The sequence below is a fragment of the Trachypithecus francoisi genome, unplaced genomic scaffold (genome assembly GCF_009764315.1).
Source record: "Trachypithecus francoisi isolate TF-2019V2 unplaced genomic scaffold, Tfra_2.0 Lachesis_group20, whole genome shotgun sequence".
Classification (NCBI taxonomy): Eukaryota; Metazoa; Chordata; class Mammalia; order Primates; family Cercopithecidae; genus Trachypithecus; species Trachypithecus francoisi.
Window position 1 is genome coordinate 54,995,670 of NW_022681466.1, and position 20,069 is coordinate 55,015,738.

A 20,069-nucleotide genomic window follows, 5' to 3' on the forward strand; every position below is an offset into this window, starting at 1 on the left:
CCCAGGCTGGAGCGAAGTGATCTTGGCTCACTGCAACCTCCGCCTCCTGGGTTCAAGTGATTCTCCTGCCTTGGCCTCCTGAGTAGCTGGGATTACAGTATGCACCACCACACCCAACTGATTTTTGTATTTTTAGTAGAGATGGGGTTTCACCATGTTGGCCAGGCTGGTCTTGAACTCCTGACCTCAGGTGATCCACCCACCTCAGCCTCCCAAAGTGCTGGGATTACAGGCATGAACCACTGCACCCAACCTGCATCTTGTTTTTTAATTCTTTTTTTTTAAGATAGGGTCTCGCTCTGTTGCCCAGGCTGGAGTGCAGTGGCACAATCACAGCTTGCTGCAGCCTTAACTTTCCAGGCTCAAGTGACCCTCCCATTTCAGTCTCCCAAGTAGCTGGGACTACAGGCGTGCACTACCACATCTGGCTCAATTAAGCAGCTGCATCTCATTCCCAAGGTGCTCAATCAGATACCAGATCCCTCTAGGATCAAACTGGGCACAGAAACCAGAATGAGGTGGAAGAAGACAGGCCCAGCTCCCAAAGGAGCCCTGCCACGCTGCCCAGCCCCCAGGTGCCTGCCTTCTGGAAATAGGAGCCTGTGGTGAGGTATTTAGCACAGGAAAGAATCAGCCTTGGCTGGGCCTTACTTTACTGACAAGCCGGTCCTCTGCTAGGTGAAATCGGCCCGAGAGAAGCCCCAAGCATGAATCTCAGAAAATGGGTGTGAGGCTGAGGCCCAGCAGTAGAGTGAGGACAACCCCAGGGTTGGGAGAGTGAAGCAAACTGGGCAGAAAGCTGGACCGGGCCCCATCCAGGGCAGGAGGCCCTGAGGGCAGAAGGTGATGCCTCTGGGTAGCAAAGGGCAAGCCTGCCTGTGCCTGGGTCAATTTTGTTGGGGTAGAATCCCAGGAAAATGAGGCATGGGAGACAGCCTAATTTCTAGGTCATGAAATCATGTGGCCCATCTCCTGCCACCCCGAGTCCTGGGCAGCACTCTCACCTGAATGGAGGCTGAGGCCACCTGGCCAGCTTGGTCAAAGTCCAGGGAGAGGATCTGGGAAAAGCGGGTGGCATTGCCGTTCATGATGGTGGGGCTGTTCCCAAAGGCTTCCAGGAGGGTGTACAGAGCCTGCCACTTCTCCACTGCAGAATACAGGCCCAAGGGGACATCAGGAAAGCCAGGGGCAGCTCATCCCCCAGCTAGGAGCTCCAGAGGTATGAAGGCTTGGGGTCATTCACAGAACTGCCCATGGACAGAGGGGTTTTGGGGGGATGGAAAGGCCAGGGAGAAAAAGAGCTGGCACTTAAGAGGGTGCTCTCTCCTCACTCCCCTCCCCTCACCCCACTTTCGGTTTTCTCCCTTGTTCTTGCCTCACCAGAAAACACCTTGTTCCCGCTGATGCCCGCGATGGTGGCCAGGTACTGCACCAGATGCTGGCAGCTGGTGGTCTTGCCACTGCCACTACTACCCAGGAGGATGATCGACTGGTCCTGACGGCTCATCAGCATCGCCCTGTATGCGGTCTGGGCCACGGCATAGATGTGGGGTGCCATGTCCTCCCGCCGACACCCCTTGAACATGTGCATCACCTTGGGCAGGAGAGCAAGGGAGAGAAGGGGTTGGCTCTTAGCTGATCCCATTAAGACATCCCTCACCCCTAAGGTCCACATCTTTCTGGATTTTCCCTCCTGTAGTGCTCAGGGATTCCAAGGCCATGCATGGAAATGCAGAAGCTAAGTCCTGGACTCCATCAAAGGTTGTGGGGAGGTCCTGTCCCCCATCTCTTGAAATGACTCCTCTTCCCAAGGTCAACTGTGAGAGTGGATAGGAGCCCAGTGGGATTCCACAGGGGAAAGGCAGAGAGCCAGGGCAGGGGGTGGGGCCAGGAGTCTGCAGGGTAGCCTTGAGGGTGCCGCACCTTCTCGGAGTACACAGCAGGGGCCCCACGGGGGCCAAGAACCAGCAGGCTGGGGCCAGCATACGTGTGCAGCAGGCTAGCGCCATAGCGCTGGCGCAAGGTGTGCAGGACACTAGACTCATTGAGGTACACCAGTGAGGCCAGATCCTCCAGACGGTCGCAGGAGGGAGCATTAGCCTGTGTGGGAGGACAGGTGGGTGGGTTGGAGCAGCAGAGCCCATCTCTGCTGCCAGAGGATAGGCCTGCCCTGCCCAGGGCACTCCTGAGCCTCCTCCCCCAACCCAGCCCCCTGCCCACCTTCTCCACGTCATCCTCGTCCACATCCAGGATGGCCCCATCGTGGTCCAGCTTCACGCGCACCTTCCCCTCAGGCAAGCTGAGCTCCTCAGATTTGATTTGGCTGGCTGCAGGGGAGGGACAGACAGCTGGGATGGGCCAGGGAAGCCTCTGCTACTCCACGTGGGAACTTCTCGGTCCTGCCCTCCTCCCCACTGCATCACCAGCCTCTCGCTCACTGCTCAGCCCTCACCAGACGCAGAAGGCACATTTGCTGCCCAGCCCTGAGACCAGAGAGTCCTGACACGTGCCCCTGGACACTCCAAGACTCACCCAGTGAGAAGCCATCCCTATGGAGCAGCCACACCTTCTCCGTCTCACTCCAGGCCTCCTCCGCTGCAATCTGCTCTTCTGTCTTCGCCTGTCAGCGAGAGGGAAGAAGAAACAGGCCCTGCTATAGAAGACAGGGACAAGGACAGCAGGAGAGGGGAGACAAGTGAGAGCATAGGCTTCAAGACAAGCCACTGGGCAAGGAATGAGTTAGGTGACAGACACAGAACACAGGGACATCAGAGGTGTCCGGGGAAGAGGGTGGGGAAGCCAGGAGGCAGGGGTGGCTCTGAGGAGCCCTGAGGACAGGACACAAAGGCTAGGGACCATACCATCAGTGAGGGTCTGGCAAGACATGGACACAGGGAGCTTGTGCCCAGGAGAGAGCAGACCCCCGGAAAGCAAATCACCAGGTTCTCCCTCAGCCACCCTCTACCCCTTCACCCTGCAAAGCCCGGGAGATCAGTGTCCTGAGTCCAAGGCCCTAGACCCTGGCCACAGCTACTAGGATCTTCCATGCCCAGCTTCTCCCTTCATCCAAATGATAGGGCCTCCTTTGCCAAGCTGGGAGAGGGCATGTCCCCAGATCTCAGTAGGGAGTTGCCCGGACTTCGCAGTACAGAAGGATAGGTGGGCTCGGAGCCCTGGCCTCAGCCCTGGCCCTCCCCTCCAGTGGTTGCTCTACCTGGGCCGGGGGACAGTACCCAGGTGCACACACCAGTCTCCCTGCTCCTTCTTCATGCTACCATCAGCAAAGACCCCTGTCACACAGACCTAGTGGACATGCTAATGCCACACAAAGGCACGAGGCAGTGCGGCCAGAGATATGGCGGTAGGGGCAGCCCTGCTCTGTCAAACACAGGGAGAGGCTTGCACCTTATACAGATGGACACAGGAGTGGTGTAAAGGGGCTGGGAGCCCCCAGAGAACTCAGGAGGTCACCAACTCAGAAATAAGCATTCATAGGTCCTGATAGGGTGTGGGCTGTCAAACCTGGCACCTTCTAAGAAGGACACTCGAACTGGGAAGAAACGGTGTCTGGGGGAGCTGGGGAAACAGATAAAGGACCCAGGGCCCAACGGGCTCCTCTTGTGTGTGGGTGAAATGACAGCAAGGTCGTCCTGTGCCCCAGGTGGGGGATGGGCACCCCAGTAGCATGGACCCACCCCCGGATGAGTCCAAGCCCCTACACTCTCAGAGGGTCCCAGCTGTGAGGCACAATCAGCCTGAAACCTGAGGCCCAGGCATGGACACTGCCTGGGTCCTGACCCCCTGAGTGAGAAATCAGGAAAAGATAAGGAAACATAAGAAGTATGTTCTTTGTGGGTGCAGCACACCAACACGGCACAAGCATACATATGTAACAAACCTGCATGTTATCCACATGTACCCTAGAACTTAAAGTATCATAAAAAATAATAATAATAAATAAATAAAAAATAGCAGGGAATTTAAGAGGAAAACAGATATACAAAAAAGTTGAAATAAGGTGAATAATACAGTGTAATAGACCAGTAAAAATACGATATATATATATTTAAAACTTGAGTCTCTCATGTCAGTAAGTTGTTGAATAAAATTGAATCTTCAGATTGAATCCAAAAAAAAAAAAAAGAAGTATGTTCTTTGCTACATTTCTTAGAGTTGAAAGAAAAGGAGATGTGTGCTCTCCTCCCAGGTTGGCTTCTGGCTTTAGCAGATCCCTCCAGTGCTGGATGGCCCTTCCCCAGATTGGAGCAGGAGGGCTGGGCTGCACCAGTGGCTCCCAGATCTCTGGGTTTCATGGACCCATGAAATAACTCTTTGAATAGGAGGATCACCACGCGGCTGGCAACATTTTGGTGTGTTAAGTGAGGACATTAAAAAGGCTAGTTCTTTATATTTGAAGAACTATAACTTTATAAAAATCATTACAATGTTGTAATTTTTTTTTTTTTTTTCCAAATCACATAAGACAGGGGAGACCTTTGTGTTGAATAGGCACCAGGTATTTGGGGACTGATGAAGAAGGTGATATTATAGCCAGTAACTAACTCCTTTAAAGTGCATCTGAAAATGCGTTTCTCACATTGGCCAGGAGGTGGAGACAGAGAATGCGTCATGTTCAGGCATGGGCTGGGAAGAAGGCAGGGGTTCCGCCTTTTCAGCTTTCTCTCTCCAGAGAGAGCAGAGTTGAAGCACCTAGAAGCCAACCAGATCCCCCTTGGGCTCCAGTGGCTCAGAGCCACATGCCACATGGGCCCGACTTGAAGGGTGACATTCGGTCTAGATACTCCCCAGGGGCTTGACACAGAGCTGTACCATCTCAAGCTCCTGGCACTACCTCCCGCTGGGATCCTCCCAGACACAGGGTGGGAGCCTGGAGGGGAAAGAGGAAGCCTTACACTCCAGCAGGAGGCCCGAGAACAGACGCCAGCCCAGGTGCAGGCCGGGGGCGCTGGGTGGTCACTGGAGGGAGCGGAGGGCTCCTGAGTGGGGGGAGAGCACCCTACCTGGCTGTGGGCACGAGAGGCGGCCTCAGAGTCCAGCTACCGACAGCAAGCAAAGGAGAGAGAGAGAAGAAGGGTGAAGACAAGCAGACCACTGGCACGTCCCCTTTAGCAAGCACTCCTGAGTCAAGCGGGCCGGCACTCCCTGGTTGTCCAAGGCTTGGAGTGAAGGTGGGGGAGTTTGGTGCCAGGACCTGGCCTGAGCAGGTGAACTGCACCCAGTCAAGGAGAGGCCAGGAAGGTGAAGAGACACTAGTGACCATCAGGCCTCTCAGAGGAGATGCTCCTCTAAGTCATTCCCAGTGGCCTGGGCAGGAGGAGTCTGCCACTCTGCCTCTGGCCACAGTCTCTCCTGGGCTGGCCATCCAGTCTGTTCTGAATCAGGCTCCCTCTTCTGTGTGTCTACCAGGCCAGGCCACCTCACCATACCCAAGGCCTGGGCCCCCTGCCAGCCTCCTGCCTTATCTCCAGAGCATTTCTCAGCCTAGCTCCCCTGTGGCCACCAGCACAGAGCTGTTCCTTGCTTTCTAACACAGCCCAAGGGTGCCACTCCCCAGGCCAAGGGCTGCGTTCAGAGCTGTCGCCCTGCACCTCTCATAGAACACAGCTCCCAGCAGCTTCCAGTCTAGAATCTCTTCCTCAACTCCGATGCACCCTACAGCACTCCCACCTCTGCCAGCCAGGCACACCGACCCCATCTAGATCCAACCTGGGAACCACTTGACAGCTGCCCAAGAGCCAAGGTACCGTGGGCAAACCCTGTGGCCAGCCTTGACCTCTCTGGTTACTTAAAGCCCTGAAAAGCCTTTCTGGGGAGGAAGGCGAGTCAACCAGAACTTGGATGTTACCTGTTAGAAATGGGCAAGGAGTTAACAGGCCCCACCTGGGTCTGGAGAGCCAGGGCACCAAAAATAGTGACAGCACCCTTCCTTACCACCCACCAGGCCCTGCCACCAACACATGTCCTAGAGGTAGGACAACGTGGCCAGAGAAAGGGACTGGGCCCTGAGCGAGGAGGGGTGCCTTCCCACATGCACAGCGCTTTGGGCTCTCTGGAGGAACCACTCTCCCCAGAGCACTTCTCTCATTTCTTCGAGAGCCCAACATGAGGGCCCACAGGCTGCCACGGAGCCACCTTCATGGTCAGCGCGCCTACAGACACACACAGGGTCCTGCCGCCAGCCTCAGGAAGAGGGCGGCCAGGGACTGGGACCCACACACAAGAGGGGCATTACAGAAGCTGTGAAGATCCTCTCCAGCCGCTGGTGGGCCTCTTCCACGGGGGTCAGCTGGACCTTGGCAGCTCCTGCCTAAAGGTTAAACCACTATTAGTCCCAGCCCAGAAACGGCGAGGCCACAGCATGCAGAGTTCCCAGCCCAGGAAGCCACTGGGACCCACCAGGGAAGGGGAGCAAGGTCAGGGAGCAAGCCCCGCGGCAATCTGAGTTTTTAAACTATCAGATCAGAAAAAAAGAACAGGTGCCTGGGAGTTCTGGGGTTATTTCTTCCCACCTGCCTATCTTGAGCACCAAATGGCCCTATTATCCCACTTGCCCTCTGGACCCTGTCCCAGGCCCAGGTGACAGGTGGCTAAACTCCAGGTCAGGGCATGTCTCAGCTCCCAACTCCTCCCTTGTGAGAGGAGGAGGGACAGGGAGTCCGAGGGGAGGGCAGCCGCCCGGGAACAGGACCACGACACTCCCCACCTGCTTATGGGCTCTCCAGAGTGACTGACAGTTCTGCCTGCACCCAGCCCAAAATGCCCATGCCAGCTCCTCCCTGTGAGCAGGAACAGGCACTTCCCCAATTCACAGACTGGGCCAGGTGAGTGGGAAAAGCAGCGGCTGGCTTTTCTCTAAGTGCTGCAATGCCCAGGAAGAATGGGGAACAACAAGGCTCCCCAGGTCCCAGGAGTTAGCAGTCAGGGAGGGCCTCAAGGCCTCTCAGGCTGTTCCCCCACACCCTCCAGACTCCTCTCCTTCCAGCCAGAAGGAGCCTGCAAGAGCACAGGGAAGTAGTGGCAAAACTTGATGCCCCTCCCCCACACCCTGGGAGGCCTCAGCAGGGTCCACAAAAGGGAAACTTGAAGAGAACTGTCCCCAACTCAGAGGCCAGCCAAGAAGGCAACACTTTCCAAGGGAAAGAGGCTGGAATGACCCTCCCTCCTGCTTCTCAGCCTCCTGCCCCACCCAGAGAACACTTTCTTGGAAGACAGGGTTGTCCTATACCCCAAGGGGCCCACTATACCCATCCAAGCTCAGGGCTCCTCGAGTCCTGCTGCCAGAGGGTCATGCTGGCCAGGCCTAAAGGAGGCAGTGACGGCAGTGAGCGCATCAATAACAACTGTTACTAGCATCACTATCAATGCTACCATTTATGGAGCACGCACCATGCCAGGGACCAGCTTGGAGCATTATCTGTATCATTTCTGATCTTCTGGTTACTTAAAACCCTTATTATCCCTTATTTGCAATTCCAAAATCCCAAAAGCCCCCTAAAGAAAACATTTTTCTTAACTATTTTGGCGGTAAAACCTGGCAGTTTATCCTCTATGCCCCTGTTGTGTGAATATTCATAGATTTTGCTTGGGAAATAATTAATGTTTGTTATGCGTTGTTGCTCATTATGTATACTGTATGGCACTACAATACAAAGATTACTAATTTCCAAAATACTTCCACACCCAGGGTATCAGAGAAGAAATTTTGGACCCGTATTATCCCCACTCAACAGGAGAAGTCTGAGATGGGACTTTACTGAGGTCCCAGGGGATGAGTGGCTGGGAATGCAAGCCCAGACCCCAGACTTGAGAAAACATCTTTCCGCCCGGAACTATCTGCTGAGACTCTGATCCTCGGCTTTGGGTCTGGGGCCTCAAGCTGGCGCCGTGTAGCTGGGGACCAGGCCCTGACTTCCATGGCAAGGCCAGCAGCATGCTGGTTAGCAGTTTCCATCCCAGCTGCCAGGCCAGAGCCCAGGCAACTGCGGGGTCCGCATTGGGTTAGGGAAAGCCATGCAGCCCCTGCTGTCAGCACATGACCCTAGGCCCAGCCTCTTGGTCATGCGGGGTTCATTGGGGTGGCTTGGGGAAGCCAGTTGTGAGGATGTCTGGCCCTCGAGCGATGGTGGTGGGGGCAGGAGTGGTTAGTGACACACTCTTGTACCTCCTGCTTCACACCAGGGACTGGTGACTTGGACTGTTGCTCTCCAGTGAGGTCTGACTTCGGGCCAGCGGAGCCTGGGCCCGCCAGCTCTTCCCGTGGGGCTGGGGAGCGCTGCTTCTTTGGGGTTTCAGGCTTGGCTGGGGATCCTGCTTTCTCTGGGGAGTCCACCCAGTCTGGGGAGCCTGGCTTCTGGCTGGCGGGCTTCTCCCCCTTCCCAGGAGACTGCTTGCCGCGGGCCTTGTGCTCCTTGCCCCTGCCCCGAGACATCAGGCTCCGCAGGCCCAGGGAGAGCTCATCCTTGGCTGCCTCCTTCTTCGCTTCAGGCTTAGGCAGAGCAGGGGGAGGCGGAGGAGGGGGTGGCGGCTTGGGACTAGAAGCTGCCTTTTCTCCCCTCTTGCTTCGAGTCGGGTGCTCAGGGGACTTGACTCCTCTGCCTGGGGGCTCCTTGGCATTCCCAAGCTCCTCGCTGGGCAGCACCTTACTCACCACCTTCCTCACTGCATTTGCCACCCGCTTCCGGGACAGGCCCTGGACCTCTTCGCTTGGGCCTTCTGCTGTGGCAGCTCCCAGGCCATTCATGGCGAGTGTGGGTGCAGGGCTCTTGGCTCTCTGGGAAGTCTCTGGGGGTATCGGGCTGGTGGGAGGCTGAGGACTCCTAGATGGGCCGCTGCCTTCCTTTGAGCTGCCCTCTAGCTACAGTCATACAAACACAGGTAGACGTTAGCATCACCCCCTGCAGCCCTGCCCATCCCATGCAGAGGGAGTAAGAAGGTGTGACCTCATGCCCTGGAACAGATCTCCCATTCATCCAAAGCAACACATGGCTCCAGGAGGCTACCCCAGGAAGCCCACTTTCCATCTTCCAGATAGGACAATTGCAGCTAAGAGTCTGGCTTCTTTTCTACAAAGCACGATCAGGTGCTACTGTCACCTGCTGTCCATCCCCAGGCTCAGCATGGACCTGTGAGCTGCTGGCACACAGTGCCCAGAGGCCTGTGAGGCGCTCTGGGGTTACTGGCTTTGTGTTAGGGCAGCAACCAAGTCCCAATCTAGGCGAGCCCACTGCCTCACAGCTCAGATGCAACAGAGATGGAGCATAGAGAGGTCAAACAGCCAAGGACCACCTCCATTCCCACCACCAATCCCAGGCCTAACTCCAGGGCTTCCTGCCTTTGTGGTCCTCGGTCCTTCCATCACCTGTTTGCTGGGCAGTCAGACCAAAAGCCTGCCCATCCTGAAGGAAAAAATGATCAAGGAGCTCTTCCTGGCCCCAAGACACGCCAAGCCTCCTCCTCGCAGTATCCCTTGTCTGTGGCCACTGTCTGCCCTTCAACTATATTCTCAAGCGCTGCGGAGCCCAGCATGGGCCCAGGAACCTTCCAGTTTAGCCTGCTTTCTGCAGTCTCTTTGCAGTTTTCCTCCGGCAAACCTCTCAAGGGTTTGGAGACCCCCTAGCTCCCAGAGTGTGTGTATAGCCCACAAAGGGTTAAGCACTCAAGCAGCCTCAGCTCCATTCTGCCCTGGAGCGGACTGGTATACTCTAGCTGGTGTGCCCACCCTTCCCCCACACACCAGTGCTAACTGTCTGGGTCCCAAGGGACTGCCACTGGAAGGCCAGGCTGGCTAACAGCAGGCCAGTTTCCCACAAAGCCAGCCCCATTGCCTGGGGGGAGTAAGGGCAACCGGGGGTCTCCTTGTTGGCCAGGCAGAGCCGTCACCAGCTGAGCTGTGCTTGAGTCCTTGTTGCCCAAAACAATGATCTTGGTTCTAGAACACATATGGGCACTGGGCTCTGTGAAGGCCCACCTGCCCATGCTTGCTTGGATGCAGGAAGATGCTCATAGTAGGCACACCTGGGAGCTGCTGCCTCTGGATGCCACAAGGAGAAGTTGCTCCACCTTTTGCACAAAGCTGAGCCAAGGGCCTTAATCTAGGCCCTGGTTACAGGTTGGCTCTGCTGAAGGGATAGAGAGAGTAAAAGCTTGAAGGTGCCTCTTCCTCAACCTCTTAGGCCAAGAGTGATCAATGGCATGCCAGGGCACTGCAGAGTTGGCCAGTGGCCCTAGCCACTGGATCCTACACTCCTCCCCTCCCTCTTCTGGCTTTTCTCCCATCCCCCTTCCATCATTAAGATGATGACGATGGGCCAGGTGTGGTGGCTCACGCCTGTAATCCTAGCACTTTTGGAGGCCAAGGCAGGGAGATTGCTTGAGCTCAGGAGTTCAACACCAGCCTGGGCAACATGGTGAAACTGTTTCTACAAAAAATACAAAAATTATCCAGGCTTGATGGTGTGGGCCTATAGTCCCAGCTACACTACTCAGGAGGCTGAGGTGGGAGGATAGCTTGAGCCTGGGAGGCAGAGGTTGCAGTGAGCTGAGATGGCACCACTGCATTTCAGCCTGGGTGACAGAGTAAGACCCTGTCTCAAAAAAAAAAAAAAAAGAAAATGATGATAATGATGATGACAATGATGATGATAGTACTTACTATGTACTTACTATGGGCCATGGCACTCTTCCAAGCACTTTACATGTAGTTTTTGCAAAAAAATAAAATAAATTCTGGGCAACTCTGAGGCCTCTCCCTCACACACGCACATCCCTTTCAAATCACAGGCTGGCTTTCCAGGATTGTTTGCAGATCAGGTGGAAGCCACAGTGCCTGACTAATCAAATTGACCAAGGAAGTACAGGGAGCCAGGACAGGCACCATCTGGGGTAATGAAGGAAGGATCTGTGTTGTGATCCAGCTCTGCCCCAGAGCCCTGGGCACTCCTGCCCCCTGTGCCACCAGCTGCCCTCTCCTAACTACACATCTCTGGACTTGGCTATTCAGAAACCGATTCTCCTCTCTTGCCTTAGGCGAGTCCAGGTTTATTCAGGGTCTCTATCCCAATGCACTGGGGCTGGAGGCAGTGGGTAGCTGGAGCCTGCCTCCAGGTCACCTGCACCAAGCAGCTGACAGGGTCTTGGAAGAGACAGCAGTGACTGCAGTCAAGTCCCTCCACGCCCTTGCCTTGTGCCACCCAGAGCAGGCTGAAGAATCCCAACAGCTGAGCTCTCATTTGACGCTCCCTGACCTAAGTGTTTGCCCACCGAAGCCTCTCCAGGCCCAAAGGGTTCAGGACACCAGAAGCAAAGGAGGCAACTTAAGGGGATTAGGGAGGAGGTTAGGGGAGGTCCCCAAAGCACCCTGGCTATCTCCTTCACACACCCGAGGCTGGCATCACACACACCATACTTTCTTCCCCTTTACTAGAGTTCTCTCCAGCTGAGCCACACAGGAAGGGGCCCCCTGCAATCCCCACCTACTCCACGGAGCTGTCTCACAGGCTAGTCCAGGGCTAGTGGGTGCAGGGGCAAACACACACATGCACACACACACGCGTGTGCACACACACACGCACACACGCACGCACACGCACGCATGCACATCTCGGAGAACTCAGGGATACACTTACAGCCCCTTCCTCCTTGCCAGGAGAGCCAGGCTTTGGCAGAGTTTTGTCCTCCTCTTTAACCTGAGGGAGCAGATGAAGAAGTCACTGGCAGGTCAAGGCTGGGAGACCCAGCACTAAAAGCACAGGGAGAGAACATTGAAGGGGCCTCCCTCTCCCTAAGAGGTGGAGCTCCTGGGTCTTTAGGAATACCAAGGCTAGGGGACCTGGGCAAGAGTTATCCTATCCTAGAATCAGAACTATTCAGTGATGACTTCAAGAATGAAGAGTCTGTGGGGGCAAAAGCCAAGTACCCTTGCCCTCAGCGACCAGCCACTTTGCCCACTTTGGGGGCTAAAGAGGTCCACCCACAGCGCCATCATGGCTTTGGTTACATGGCAGATAGGAAGATCCAGCTAGTGTAACTCATCCAAACTACAAGAGTCATCCCCAGCTCAGGCAAGAAGTGGTTTGAACAAAAAGCCCCTGATCTAGTGACAGAGGAGGTAAAAGTAACCCAGTATGGGTATCTGTGGGCCAGCAGCTTTTAGAGTACAGTGAAGGTTGGCCCCTATCGGGCTGGCTCTGACTTGCTTCTTGATCCTGCACAATTCCCCAAGCTCAGCTGAGCTCTTGCTGGAGGCAGGGAGTTGGGCAGAGGCAGAGATTCAGGAGGCCAGATATTTTCTTAACCTCAGACTCACAAAACTGCCAACCATGCAGCCGAGGGAGGGAACCCTGAAGCTAGGGGCAGGGTATGGAGGAAGGAAAGATGCCTAAGCTCTGGACACTGTGGCCAGGGGTTTGTGCTGGAGCCCAGAAGCCGGCTGGCCTGAGTCAGAGGGGAGGAGTGGAGTCGTGGAAACAGCAGATACCATCACACATCTGGAAAAGGGGCAGATGATGTGGAAGCTCTGAAGGTTCTTTCAGTTCAGAAACTGGCTCACAACAGACCCAGGCCTCAAGTTTAAAAGAGCCTTCTCCTTTCCCCTCACCCGTATCTCTCCCTTCAAAAGCTCAGGCAGTCCTAGTGGATTTAATTTCTCCTCTTTCCTGAGTCACCTAGGACTACAGGAAAAAGACAGGCCTGTTACCAACCCTACCGCCTCCTCAGCGTGCCTCTCCTTCCCAGCACAATGTGGGTAGGAGCATGGCAAGAAGTCCTTGATTCCTAAGGGAAAAAATCCTTAGAAACATCCAGAATCATTTACATGATCCACTTGGGGGGACTCTCCAATTTTAACCAGGGTCTATGGCTAATTTTGAGCTCAAATTAGCAGTGCCAGGGGCACTGGCTGGCGTGATAGCCGCTGCAGTTTTAAAGCTGCATCTTGTCCACAGAGCTATCTGCAACAGGCTCAAGCCTCATAGTTAGCTCACAATGCCAAGGACGGGGGAAAATGACAAATATTCATCAGAGTGGAGCCTACTTCTTTAAGAATTGGAATCGGAGCAGAGAAAGGGAAGGCAGGGGCTGGGGGACAGAGTGAGGAAGAGTGGCAGGGTCTAGGTCTGTGCCTGCTGCCCCCCACCAAGCCATCACTCTTCCCCTTGCTGCCCCAGGGATCACACCATGCAGTAGTTCCAGGGCATACAGGTTAGTGGGAGGACAAGTGTTTGCAAATCACACAGATACATTCATTACTGCATGCAGTGCTGTTAACTTGGGTTCCAGGGTGGCCCAGATTCCAAGTCCACTCTGTGTTCTTCACCAGCTCCAAATCTGTCCTCCCTCCAGTGGCTCAAATTTGGGACCCCAAATGTCTGGCCCAAGGTGTGGCATTGGGGAAAACACTGGGTGCCCCCCAAGTGTCTGAAACACTGGGCCCAGCTCTGAGCTCAGCTCTGGATTTAGCGTCAGGCTGACTCACTGCTCCCTCCCCCACCAGAAGGGCTCTGGCTGTTGTAGGTTACTGCCCAGATGGGGACTATGCACACACATAAAGGCACACACGCAGGCAATTCCAAGTCTGCGGCCTGAATCACCCTCTGGACCCAGGTGACCACCTGGCCTGACTCCTCACCCTCAGCTCCTTGTCCTCCTACCCACTGCAGTCCCCAGGCTCAGGGAGACCCAGTTCCAGTGGTCCCTCCACAGCAGCCCACGTTCCAGGGGTGAGTCAAGGCAGCAGGGTGGTGGGAAGGGTGTGGAGGGGTTAACCCAGCGGGACACCAGCAGGACAAAAGGCAGCTCACCTTACCAGAGGTGGGGCTTAGGGGAGGAGCATGACTCAGCACAGGAGCCCATCCAGCCAGAATAGGGAGTTCACCAGCCCCTCCCCGTCATTCTCCCTGCCACCCCCAATTATACACACGTGCCCCAGTCCATCTCTAGCTTCCAAAGCTCCCTCTCCCACAAGCCAGTCTCCTGCCTACAGACACAACATGCTAAGCACACAGGAAAAACATAAAGATTTTAAAATCCAACTTTCCTTTTGCTCCCAGAAGGCGAACCTTGATGAAAAGGCCATGGCGCTGAAGGTAACCTGTACCCTGAGCCAGAGAAGAAATTGGGGGCAGGGTCTCTCAGTGTCTCAGAGTCTTCCTAAAAGCCAGAACCTGCCAGGACAAACGCTGTGGGCAACAAGGGGAAAGGAGGAATGGAGTGGAGGAGGAAGGATTACAAAACTCAAAAGGGCATTGGAGTAAGGAATAAAATATTAAAGGAAAATGAAGGAAAGTAGGCACAGAACATAGCACTCCCTACCCTTGGAAGCTGTGTGCTTTGTTTTTATTTTTATTTTTTTATTTTTTGAGACGCAGTCTCACTCTGTAGCCCAGGCTGAAGTGCAATGGTGCCATCTCGGCTCACTGCAGCCTCTACCTCCCGGGTTCAAGCGATTCTCCTGCCTCAGACTCCCCAGTAGCTGAGATTACAGGCATGCACCACCATGCCCAGCTAATTTTTGTATTTTTAGTAGAGATGGGGGTTCACCATGTTGGCCAGACTAGTCTCAAACTCTTGACCTCGGGTGATCAGCCCGCCTTGGCGTCCTAAAGTGCTAGGATCTATACAGGCATGAGCGCCGCGCCTGGCCAGAAGCTGTGTGCTTTGAATAAGCCACTTTGCCTCTCTGGGCCTCTCTGTAGAATTAGGGGCTAGTCTAGATAATGGCTCAAAGCCTCTCCATGTCTGGCACCTTAGGAGTCTATGTGGGGAGAGGCACTCAAACTCTATTTATTTATTTATTGAGACAGAATTTCGCTCTTATTGCCCAGGCGGGAGTATAATGGCACGATCTCGGCTCACTGCAACCTCCGCCTCCCGGACTCAATCGATTCTCCGGCCTCAGCCTCCCAAGTAGCTGGGATTACAGGCACCCACTACCACACCCGGCTAATTTCTGTATTTTCAGTAGAGATGGGGTTTCTCCATGTTGGTCAGGCTGGTCTTGAACTCCCGACCTCAGATGATCCACCCACCTCAGCCTCCCAAAGTGCTGGGATTACAGGTATGAGCCACCACGCCCAGCCGGCACTCAAACCCTTAATACAGTAAAACAAAGTTGTGGGCCTGTGGCCTAGGAGAGGAATTGAGGAAGCTGCCTCAGGACTCCAGCAACTTTGCCTTCGAGCTGTAACACACATTACCTGGGGCAAGAGGCCTGGAGAACTGCAAAACTATCCATCTATGGATTAGAAACCCGAGCTGGGCCTCTTGAAAAATCAAGTCAGAATCTGCCTCAGTCCAGGCACAGGCTTCATCCAAAGAATCAGTGCAATTCAGTGGAGTTTAAGAACTGGTTCTTTTTTTTTTTTTTTATTGAGACAGAGTCTCGTTCTATCACCCAGGCTGGAGTACAGTGGCGCAATCTCGCCTCACTGCAACCTCTGCCTCCTGGGTTCATGCCATTCTCCTGCCTCAGCCTCCCGAGTAGCTGGGACTACAGGTGCCCACCACCATGCCCGGCTAATTTTTTGTATTTTTTTAGTGGAGACAGGGTTTCACCGTGTGAGCCAGGATGGTCTCGATCTCCTGACCTCGTGATCCGCCCACCTTGGCCCTCTCAAAGTGCTGGAATTACAGAAGTGAGCCACCGCGCCTGGCCAAGAACTGGTTCATTCTTAAAACCGTTTATCATGAATGAATAGTTAAAAATTAGGAAATGTCTTGTTTTCAATTAATTATTTTTATTTTGCTTTATTGACTTGTTTTATTATTCAGTTAATGTGCTAAAGACTAAGTTTGTCTGTTGGTGTAATTTTAACTCATTTGATCTTTGGTCTCTTGCTCAAGTTTTCCTGCTTGTCCATACAGGTCCCATCTGGCCTAGGCTATAAGGACACCGGGCCATTTCCACCCAGGCCTGTTCCTCTGCATCAGCTGTTCCTATGAGCATCACTCTGAACACAGATGTGGGGCTCTCCCCAGAGGAAATTCTGTGGCTTTTATGCAGAATTGCCTAGACAGTTTTCCTGTCTTCCTTATCACTGAATTTGTTTAGGATCAAGAGCAAGTTATCCTGGAACTGGATTATTTATAACCCAAAGGATAAATGCTTGAGGGGGGTGGAAACCCCACTGTCCATGATGTGCTTGTTTCTCAATGCATGGCCATATCAAAACATCTCATGGGCCGGGCGCGGTGGCTTACGCCTGTAATCCCAACACTTTGGGAGGCTGAGGTGGGTGGATTGCTTGAGCTCAGGAGTTTGAGACCAGCCTGGGCAACACGGTGAAACCTTGTCTCTACCAAAAACACAAAAACTTAACTGGGCATGGTGGTGTGCGCCTGTGGTCCCAGCTACTGGGGAGGCTGAGGTGGGAGGATCGCGTGAGTCTGGGGGGCAGAGGTTGCAGTGAGCAGAGATTGTAATACTGCATGCGCCAGCCTGGGTGACAGAGTGAGACCCCATCTCAAAACAAAAAATGAAAAAAAAAAAAAAATATATATATATATATATTATATATATAATGAATCCCGTAAGTATAAAAACCTACCATGTACCCACAAAAATAAAAAATAAAAAAAGATCAAGTTACTCTTATCCAAGACAGAATGGATAAGGAACTCATGCCCCAAAGATGGTGGCAACATCTGAGTTGGGAACAAATGGCTCTCTGGAGCAAGGGTGTTTAGATCTAAGGCCTCTCTTCCTTGACTTGTTCTCTCTCTAGAGATTTCAGCTATTTCCAGCAACATTACTGAATATGGAACACCTACAATGAGATGGGCCCTATACAAGGTATTTAACATTTATTTTCTAATGTAAATCTTACAACAATCTGAGGACTGGTGATATGGGAATTATTATTATTCCAATTTTATCGATGAGGGAAAAGATCCAGAAAGAGATTAAGTCATGAAGTTAGTTAAGTGGGGGAACCCAGATTTGAACCCACATTAGTCTGCCTCCAAAGCCTGTGCTTCCTTAGTGCCCACATTTTCTGGTATGTTAGACAGGTGTCAGCCTTGGTAGCCAAATCTGGTTGATAAACTTCATCAGCGTGGAGGTTCAGAAGCTCTGGTCACGCCAAAGCATGGATTGATAGTGTGTTTTACTAGTGTGCAACTTTCCAAATCGAGTTTTTGGACTTGCAAAAAGGGAGACCCCACCATGATTCTGCCACTCTGCAGCTCACCCACCTCCTCCCTCTGTGGTACTTCTGAGGGACAGCAAGAGAAACCCACACTCACTGAACACTTACTATGAGCCAGGCACAGGGGAAGGCACTTCATACAGGTCTCCTCATTGAATCCTCACAACAACCCACTTTCTAGGTAAGGAAATAAAGAAGGTGAGTTGCCGAGAGCCCTGCAACTATTAAGTGGCAGAGCCGGGAGCCACAATAAGAATGGATCTTGGGGAGCTGTTGGTGCGTCTTTGTCATCCCTGGACTATGATTCACCCCTGAGCAGAGCTTACCCGTCTTACTCATCATACTGTAGGTGCCTAAGAAATGTTAGCTGCATGAGAGTGCTGGGACAGGGGTTCTTTGCACAAACCTCTTATTCCCATCTAATCTGTTCCCCAAATGTAAACTATGGAGAACACTTGCCCATTCTGATTCCCAGGGACACGGTACAAACGAGGGAGGTATAATCTCTAAACTTGCTCACAATAAATACATAGTCAACTTAGTGCCTGGGTTTGTGGGGAGGATAAGGACGCTGAAATTGCTTAGTAGCTCTTTGTGGAACAATAGCCACAAAATGCATCATCCTCTGGCCTAGTCATTCCATCTTCAGGAATGTATGTCCAATGAGCAGACTTAAAGAAATAAAGAGAAAGAAAAAAAATGCAAAGATTTTTATAGATGCACTCTATATAACAGCTCCAAACTGGAAAGAGCCCAAATGCCTAGAATTAGGAAATGGTTAGGTACAACCCGTTGTTATATTGCCATTTAAACTGACAAATGTGTGGACAACGTAACCATATGGAAAGCTCCACATAAAATAACACCAATCAAAAAAACTGGAACTCAAATAGTATACAAAGAGTGATCCTAATAATCTTATAAACTGTGTGACTTAGACACAATAGGAACACTTGGTATTTATTTTGTTATGTATTTGTTACTTACTCCTTATTTTTATTGTGAAGATGGCTAAATAGTCAATAAAAAAGAAAAAGAAAAACAGATAATAGCTAGAAGCATTTGTTCTCAAAGAGGAGAGATCCAAGAAATGTGCTGAGGGACTGTCAAGCCTCAGCCCCAGCAGGCTTCTGACACTCTGGGAGCAGCTGGGGTTTACCCTCCACCATGCCAGCAGAACCCACCCGCCCTTAACCTGCACTTTCTGGGCCCCTCACAGGAGGGAATGGGGGCACAAATGCTCCTAGGAGAATAATGCCACGCCTCAGGCAGTCCCTCAGGCCTGGAATGCCCGGCCTGGACAAATGCTTTAAGGCCCAAGCATCCACGCCAGACATCTGCACACTGCAAGCCCCCGAGAGCAGCAGGTAACCCTCGAGAGAGTGCCCAGAGGAAGCCGAGACGTGGCCGAGGTCACTTCCCCACCTCGCCGCTTCTGCCAGCACTCACACACCCAAGGTTTCTCCTTCTGAGGACCAAAAGGCAGGGCATTCTCCTCTCCTCCCTCTTTCCCATTCCGAGGCACAGAGGGCAACTCCCAGGAGACTTCTTCCTCCCAGTCCCAACCTAGCACCAACTTATCTAGGGATTGGGGGTGACGGGGGGTGGGAGGAACAAAGGAGAAGGGAAGAAATACTAGCATAATAGTAAAAAACAGTTAATCGTTATTGAGCATTTGGTATGTGTCAGGCACTGTGCTGAATCCTTCACATGAATCATCTCATTTGATCCTCACAACATCCCTCTGAAATAGATACTAGTGTGACTGTGTGATTGCTACTTTACAAATGAGCAAAAGGAGGCTCAGAAGGTCAGGTGACTCACCCAAAGCCTCACAGCAGCAAGTGGCAGATCTGGGACTGACATTCAGGTCTCCTGCGAGAGACCTCCACTGCTCACTTCAAGGGATGGAGAAACGCCCTACCCTCCATCTCCCCTGGTTCACCTGCACTGTTGTCCTTCTACATCAGCTGCCAGAATAGCAGCTTGGGAGGAAAGCAGGGATTCCCAATGATGACCCGCCCCTCCACCCACCGACCTGAATATGCTTTACATGGAACTGCTTGAGAGGAAGGGAAGCTCTCTAGGGAATGAACTGAAGGCCATCTACCAGACAGAGGAGGAGGGGGAGACGAGCTTGGCAGGGACAACCTGGCCCTTGCAGTGCAGCCTCCAGCCAGAGCCCTCCACAGCCCCAGGGCGGAACAGAAAGCAGGCAGGCACCCGCCTCACTGCAGGCCAGCCCAGAGGAAGCAGGTGCACTAGAATGGCTTCCTGCCGCAACTGCAGTTGCAGAAGGGTCTTGGTTTCCTCCTCCAACAACTGGACCTGCTGGAGGCCTCCTTCACTGGGGATGCTCACTGCCCCTCTGCAGGGCACTTTGCTGTCTGTTTGGATATCACTGTGCATGGCCCTGAATCTGTGACCTGGTGCTAGTGGCCCAGGGGTGGCTGGGGGAGAGTGACATAGACCAGGAAGCACCCATCTCTCAGGGTGAGGAGGTCTCTCTGACCTCTCCCCCACCCCCGGGCATACTGCCCACACAACTCAGCCCTGGTGCCAGTTTGGGGGCTGAGGCAGGGCAGTCCTGAGCAGAGAGAGATACAAGTGCTCACGGGCACATCTTAGGCTCCTGATGCACCTCCGCACCAGGCCAGCCCACATACTCTGCCAACTGCTGACATGACTGAAAACCTTACCCTTGGTGGCTGGGAGGGGTAGAGTCAGAGGAACGGAAAGGACTGGGAGCAACTATGTCTCTCCTCACTTTCTTTTTTAAGGAACTTACTTATCTGGAGTAATCTCTACTAAAAAAGAGACTTAGGGCCAGTAAGAGCATCCCCAACACACCATCTGTGCCCCTTGCAAGTGTCCTATGCACAGAAATGGAGGTGGCCATGCTAAGAC

General features: G+C 53.2%; 1 protein-coding gene across 17 annotated transcripts in view; it reads right to left on the reverse strand.

The window, feature by feature from the left end:
* The window catches only part of MYO18A (myosin XVIIIA), a 106,873-nt gene that overhangs the window by 45,602 nt on the left and 41,202 nt on the right, over positions 1-20,069 (reverse strand). For 6 of the 17 annotated variants that reach the window (XM_033181884.1, XM_033181883.1, XM_033181885.1 and 3 more), the window contains exons 1-9: positions 11,646-11,705; positions 8,183-8,875; positions 6,254-6,328; positions 5,022-5,057; positions 2,533-2,620; positions 2,221-2,327; positions 1,924-2,100; positions 1,381-1,594; positions 1,005-1,147 (exon numbers count right to left, since the gene is read on the reverse strand). In XM_033181884.1, the coding sequence (XP_033037775.1) occupies positions 1,005-1,147; positions 1,381-1,594; positions 1,924-2,100; positions 2,221-2,327; positions 2,533-2,620; positions 5,022-5,057; positions 6,254-6,328; positions 8,183-8,761 (1,419 nt within the window). In that variant the 5' untranslated portion in view covers positions 8,762-8,875; positions 11,646-11,705. Of the gene's footprint in view, positions 1-1,004; positions 1,148-1,380; positions 1,595-1,923; positions 2,101-2,220; positions 2,328-2,532; positions 2,621-5,021; positions 5,058-6,253; positions 6,329-8,182; positions 8,876-11,645; positions 11,706-14,053; positions 14,196-17,270; positions 17,340-20,069 lie in introns of those variants that run through there. The other 11 variants (XM_033181893.1, XM_033181891.1, XM_033181879.1 and 8 more) reach the window with 6 other exon arrangements.